The sequence below is a fragment of the Hyaena hyaena genome, unplaced genomic scaffold (assembly GCF_003009895.1).
Source record: "Hyaena hyaena isolate Hyena2069 unplaced genomic scaffold, ASM300989v1 scaffold_63, whole genome shotgun sequence".
Taxonomy (NCBI): Eukaryota; Metazoa; Chordata; class Mammalia; order Carnivora; family Hyaenidae; genus Hyaena; species Hyaena hyaena.
Window position 1 is genome coordinate 2,497,477 of NW_024080695.1, and position 6,813 is coordinate 2,504,289.

Below are 6,813 nucleotides of genomic sequence, written 5' to 3' on the forward strand. Positions count from 1 at the left end.
GGGCGTCCCGCAGGCTTGGGGCCACCCTTGCGCGGGCGTACGTGTCCGTGAGTCTCATTCCTTCAGCCTCTCACTGCTGTGGTCTCGCTGCGTGGCCGCGAGCACATGGCTAACTGGAGGGGCTCAGCCACCTACCTGCCTGGCAGCCCTCGGCCACCTCTCTGAGCCCCCGTGGCTTCAGCTGTAAGCTGGAGGACAACAGTGTCCAACTCGCCGGGAGCTGAGTGAGCGCCGTGTAGACACTGGAGGCTGCTGTGTGAGCGCTTGCTGGAACACAAGTGAGCAGACCGGGGCTGGCTTCTCGTTCCCCCGCAGACGGGGGTGGGGGGGTGGGGGGGGAGAGGCGGTGTCACGTAGGTGCCTTTCACGCCGTGGGCCCTCCTTTACTTGCGAGCCATCCGTCACTCAGTCCTCAGGTGCTTTCTGCGCGCGCTGTACCGCGGGGTTGGGTATCCAGAGACAGTCAAGCACAAAACCCGCTCCTAGCCGACCGACCGGCTGTTTGGAGGAAAACAAACCCAGAACAAAGCCCCTGGGTGTCCGGTTTTCTGTGGAGCTGCTGCCAGAGGACTGAATCTTGGGAACAAAGGCAGAACCCCGTGGGGGGGAGCCGAGTGGGGAGGGTTGGTCAGAGCAGGCGGGGAGGAGGGGGTGCTGGGCCGGGAGAGAATCTTGGTTTGCGATTTCAGGTGAAATGGAAACCGTAGCAGGCAGCTCAGTAGAGCCCAATGAGATGCTCCCAAGTGCTCGGAATTCTCTCCGTTGGGAAGCTCAAATTTTGCCCTTGGCAACCAGCGTGCCTGTTGTTTACCTCGGCGTCGGTGAGGTCGTTCTGTGCCCTGTGGGGAAGGTGTCAGTCATACGCTCAGTCTGTATCCTTGCAGTTGGTGTATCGGGTCTTCTCTGGGGCCCCGTGACAACAGCAGCTCATTGTGACTTTCTCCTCAAACTGTTGTCTCAGTCTGCGGGAGAGGGTCTGCTCGCCTACTACCCGTGTTATCACCAGGGTGCCAAATAGGTGCATCCGCGGGGGCCGAGATTTAATAAAAGCAACGATTTGTACCGCTCCACCAAAGCTCTTTTTCTTTTGAAGTTTATTTTATTTTGAGAGAGAGCGTGAGCAGGGGAGGGGCAGAGAGACACTGAGGACAGAGCCTGACATGGGGGCTCAAAGTCACGAACTGTGAGATCATGACCTGAGCGGAGATCAGGAGTCAGACACTCAACCAATTGAGCCACCCAGCTGCCCCCCAAACACTTTTTCATTTCCCCCGCAGGAGCGTGGCGAGGTGCACAGTGGCCACTAGTTTACTTTGCCATCCCTGCGTCACTTTGTGCTTAGAGGCTGGTAGTTTAAGCTTCTTTGCCTTTGCACCATTAACGCAGGAAAAGGAGAATAATGCTTCAGTTTTACGAAAACATTGGACCACCTGCACGCCCTAGAAGGCTTTCGGGGTCCCTGACGACATGTCAGTGGCGGACTTCAGCCACGTAGCCTGGCCTTGAGTCGGCCGTGATCCTATAAGGGACATACTTGGTGAGGAGTCCGCACCCAAGTCCTTCTTGGCATCGGCGTCTTTGTCGTAACTGCACAAACACGCTCACAGCCTTCCCGGGGGTGGAGCCAGCCCTACGAAGGCAGAGTGCAGTGTTGAGTTTCTGAAACCGCATCCCAGTGGTTATTCGAAAACTCTTTGGCATTCTAAACTCCCAACCCCTTCTCAGCATTGACATTTGATATGTGACCCACACCGTGATATCAGGCGTTTGGGTCACGGCTCTGTCTGTGGGCCACATAGCTCCAGAGGTTCCCCCAGACGCAGATCGCCGCATCAGAGCAAAGGTGAAGGGGCGGTGCCTTTGTCTGGAAGGTGCTGCCTGAATCCGCATCGACCAGGCAAACTTGCCTCCCACGTGGGAACACCGTGCCCGGCCCAGCTGAAAGGAAACGCGCTTATCCCGTGGCGTGTGCGCCCCACTGGGTCTAACGGTGCCCTTCCTCTCTCCTTGGTTTGCAGCAATGGAAGAGTTAATAGTTGAACTCCGTCTCTTTCTTGAACTCCTGGACCATGAGTACCTAACGTCAACTGTCAGGGAGAAAAAGGCAGTGATCACGGACATCCTGCTGAGGATACAGGCATCCAAAGGTGCGTCTGCCCTTCTTCCTCCGGTGGCTTTTGCGTCTCAGCCATCTTTGATACCACTGTCTTGCAAGCACATCCATTTGTCCATTAAGGATGGGCCTATTTATTTCACCTCTGTGCCCTCCTCTTATCTGGAGCATCTGTGTGGGAGGGACATCGTGGGGGGGCAGAGGAGATGACCCAGAATACTTCCAAACAGTGTCTGACAAGCCGTAAACCCACAACCCACGGACTGTGATTTTCTCCTGTTGCTTTCTTCTCCCCCTTTAATATTTAGTTTTGAGAGAGAGTGAGTTGCGGTGGGACAGAGGGTGAGAATCCCAAGGAGGTTCCACGCCGTCAGCACAGAGCCCCATGCCGGGCTCAGACCCATGAACCGCAAGATCATGACGTGAGCGAAAGTCAAGAGTTGGATGCTCAGCTGACTAAGCCACCCCGGGGCCCCTCTCCTGTTGCTTTTATGAGCCGAGGAGGCCCTGCTGTCCAGCCCCGCGCCCTCTGCGTGTTCCCTTTGCTCGCCCTTCCCGACGGCCGGTCTCCACGCACCAGCGCATGTGGGCCTCCGGCCTCGCAGCCGCTGTTGTTGACTTTCCCCAACTCCCCTTTGTGTCTTCCTCCGCCCGGTGGGTTCCAGCCCTCTGTCTCCCCACGCTTTGCTCGGCACGCGCCTTCCAAAGCTTTCCAACTGTCTCGTTCTCCCCTCAGCTCTTTATTTAGCCGTGAACCCGTCCGCTGATGATTTTCAGTGATAGAATTCTCATTCGTTCTTTTTGTGTCTTTTTCACTGTTGCCAGCTCCCTGCCCGAATTCTCCACCGCAGCCTCTGGCACGCAGGGCTCTGGCTTTTCACAGCCCTGTTCCTGCCTGCCCAGCACACGCAGCCCAGGGCAGGGGGACGTTGTTGAGCGGGGCACGTGTGGGTCTTTCCAGGTGGGCTCCGGCCCATGGATAGTCCCGCACCCAGGCTAAACCTGGCTCCTTCCACTTTCCTGCCTCGGCTGACATGGCGCTAGCTGGGTCTTCTCAGAGTTACTTGTGTGTGAACTTGTCTTCCCAGCCTGAACACGAATCCACCGAGAGCACGAGCTCATGCCAGCCATGGCACGCGCTGTGCCCGTCTGTCCTGGCGTCTGACTTTAAGAGGACGCCTGATACAGGGGCGCTGGGGTGGCTCAGTGGGCTGAGCGTCTGACCCTAATTTTGGCTCAGGTTATGCTCTCAGGGTTGTGGGATCCAGCCCCACATCAGGTTCTACGCTGAGCATGGAACTTGCTTGGGATTCTCTCTGTCTCTGTCTCTCTCTCTCTCAAATAAAAAGAATTAAAAAAGGGCACCTACTATGCACCTGCTGATTCCCAGGGAAGCACACGCCCCCTGAGTCCGCAGGTAATCCCTGCCCTGAGCGGAAGTTCAGGCAAAGCGCCTCCCGTTCGCAAGGCCGTGTAGCACTGGGAGGGATGTGGCTTTTGTGGTACCTCTGTCATTTCCACCCGCTCCTGTTTCCGTGAGCTCCGTAACCTTTCCCCAGCCAGAGATTCCTCACCTGTGCACTCGACAAGGACACGATTGCTGTACACGATTAGAGACACCAAGTTTAAGCAAAGCATTCAAGGTGGGGCCGAGGGAGCAAGAGCCGCTAGCGGCACCCCCACCCCCCTCCCTGCACCCCTCCCCTCCTCACCCCGCTCTGTGGTTTCTCTTGACCCTTACAGGTTTCGAGGTGAAAGAGCATGCTCAGAAGCAAGAGACCCCCAGCAGCCTGCCGGCCCCTCCCCAGATGCCCTTGCCGGAGATCCCTCAGCCATGGCTGGTGAGTGAGGCTCCCACCGCCGCAGCGGCAGAGTCCCCGGGCCCCTGGCCAGTCAGGGCTCGGGTCTGGGGGGAAGGAGGCCTGGCTTACTAGAGGTTCTCCTCTGAGTGGTTTTTAGGGCTGCCAGTAACGGCCAAGTGGAAGGCTCTTAACTGGCTTCCATTGGGAGGCTGGTGTTTCCTTAACAAGTGCTTGAGTTCCTGGTTTGGGGGAATCTGTTGTGAAGTCCAATTTCTTTGTTTAAATGAGAGGCTTTAGCAGGTACCACAGTGGCAGCAAGGCCTGGGGACCGTCCGTCTGGGTGAGCTGTGGATTTGAATACCTCAGCCTGAAACTTTGATATTCGCTGTTCTGCCTCTCCTGGGGTAAAAATCCATCCGCATTCCAGGAATGTGTGGTCAGTTTGGTTTGATGCATTCGGAATCTATTTTGGAGGTCTTCTGCCACTCCCGCGGTCTTGGGGTGCTGTCACACGCACCTTCTCGCAGGCCTCGTAGGTTTTCCAGCCTTGCTGTGTTCTCGTCTGCTTACTCGGGAAACGTGGACTTGATTCAAAACCAGAGCAAACTTGGTTACTCGACAGTTTGCTTTTTAATGTTTGCTTTCAGTATGGGACATGTCGCCATCTCGCCCCCAGGACGAGGGCTGCAGGAGAGCAGGGCCGGGGTCATTGCCTCCCGTCTCTGCCTGGGCCCCCGCCTCGCGGCCGCTGTCCACGGGACACCCATCAGTTACCATTTTAAAGGGGACAGAGGACATTAGCACCTGTTGGCTCCCTGCCGCCTATCACACGTCTCACTCATTGTTCTTCCACTTACAATTTCATGTACTCCTCACAGCTTGACCTCAGAGAACCGTGTGGCACCTGACCACGTGACTAGATGCAGACCCATTTTCCAGACCAGAAAATTTAGGTCTGTGAACATACGTGATTTGTTCAAGACCACATGATAGGCAGAAAAGGCAAAAATTGTAGCGGGTTCTTTGGATTCACATCCAGTCTTTTCTCAGCACTGCTGTTTTGGCTACACAGCCGAGGCCAGAGCCTGCTGCTACTGGAGAGAGCCGAGCTCCCCGCCAGTCACGGCCCCCAAATCCCCGGTGATCCTGTGAGAACTCACCTTCTGATCCCTAGGTCCGCAGGGCGCCTTCAGTGCTGCGTCTCAACAGGTCCCTCTATAAAATTGAGGGGGAAGCCCCAAAAGTAAATAAAAGTCACTCACTTTTCCTTCTTCCTGGGAGAGAGCCTCTGTCTTCCTCCACCTGGGCCGTCTGGGCGGGGGCCACAGGCCTCAGGTCCGAATCCCGATGTGCCCTAAGTGGCTCGTGCACATGGAGTTCACAAGGCTTGGGCTGAGGAAAAGGCTGTGGACCTCACCTTAGTAATGACCATGTTGCCAGCACGGAGGGTAATGAGTTGAGGAAGGTACAGCAATATAGTCAATTCCATCCATTTCTGTGGCCACTAGCCCAGTACATACGGGGCTCACCTGCACACTTGTCTGTTGTTTCATTCACTTAGCGTTTCCGCAGTCGAGAGTGTATTGAATATATGATTTTTATACTCCACGTTTTATCTTTTTAACATGATGTCTTTTTTCCTCTTTATGCATTTCTTTAAATTATTTATTTCCTTTTTAAAACTCATCCCGTTTGTTGTAGACACTGTGACTTGATGGCTTTTCTTTTTTTCCATGTGTCATTTGTTGTTCGTAGATGTAAGGCGGAACCGTAGGCTGCAAGTGTTTGTCCTCATACACGTTGTTTCTCTGAAAGAGGCAGAACTGGCTGCAGGTCGGTGGTTCATGCCTTCCTGGGTCTTCTGGTTCACATGTACTTTCCTCCCTAAGCTGCCCTGAGCCCGTGGCCCCCATGCTGTGGCTCCTCTTTCATCCCTACCCTTCAGGTCGGAGAGGGGTTTCCCGGTCACAGACAGCTGGGAGCAGCCACCAGAGTGGGGACGCTTCTGTGAATTTCACGGACTCTTGACTGCCACGTAAAGTGCCACGTACCTGGTCTGGACTGAGCCACGCGTCCCAGATGGGCCAGGCCAAATGGACAGATGGCCACTTTCGGTGTCAGTGTCTGACAGAGCATGCTCCTCAAATAGCCAGCACTTTCTGCCATTTTGACCTCCACATAGTCAATCCGTTCCCCTCCTGGGTTTTTCCTCAGATGCGGTTTGCTGTTCATTCACTCGTTTGTGCTCTGTCTCTCCTGTTTCTCACCCTGCCAGGCTTACGCTCTGCCCCTGCCTTTGGCTGCTGTGCGCCAGACTCTCCTGGTCGGAGGTGCACAGGGAGCCCTCCTACCAGTGGCCGCTGGGTCACAAAAGTGCTGGTTAGGGCACCTGGGGGGCTTAGTCGGTTAAGCGTCTGACTCTTTTATTTTTATTTATTTCTAGGAGAGAGAGAGAGACAGCGCGAGCAGGGGAGGGTCAGAGAGAGAGGGAGACACAGAATCAGAAGCAGCTCCAGGCTCTGAGCTGGCAGTCAGCACAGAGCCCGACGCGGGGCTCGAACCCACGAACCACGAGATCATGACCTAAGCGAAAGTCGGACGTTTAACCGACTAAGCCACCCAGGCGCCCCTAAGCATCTGACTCTTGATTTCGGCTCAGGTCATGATCTCCCAGTCATGAGCCTTGGGTTGGGCTCTGTGCTGGGCTTGGAGCCTGCCTGAAATTCTCCCTCTCCCTGTGCCCCTCCCCGCCCACGCACACACCCTCTCTGTCAACAAGACACAATCAAGGCAAACAGTATTTGTATTAAGGGAATTCCAGAAGGAAAAGAAAATGAGTAGGGAATGATGGGTACAGAAATTAAATTTTAAGCAGTAATGGCTTAAAACTTCCCAAAC

At 55.2% G+C, this 6,813-nt stretch overlaps 1 protein-coding gene across 2 annotated transcripts in view; it reads left to right on the plus strand.

Annotated features, from left to right (window-relative positions):
- The window catches only part of AFAP1 (actin filament associated protein 1), a 134,962-nt gene that overhangs the window by 55,541 nt on the left and 72,608 nt on the right, over positions 1-6,813 (plus strand). For both annotated transcript variants that reach the window (XM_039232087.1, XM_039232086.1), the window contains exons 2-3: positions 2,019-2,147; positions 3,857-3,954. In XM_039232087.1, coding sequence (XP_039088018.1) covers positions 2,021-2,147; positions 3,857-3,954 — 225 coding nt within the window. In that variant the 5' untranslated portion in view covers positions 2,019-2,020. The remainder of the gene's footprint in view (positions 1-2,018; positions 2,148-3,856; positions 3,955-6,813) is intronic.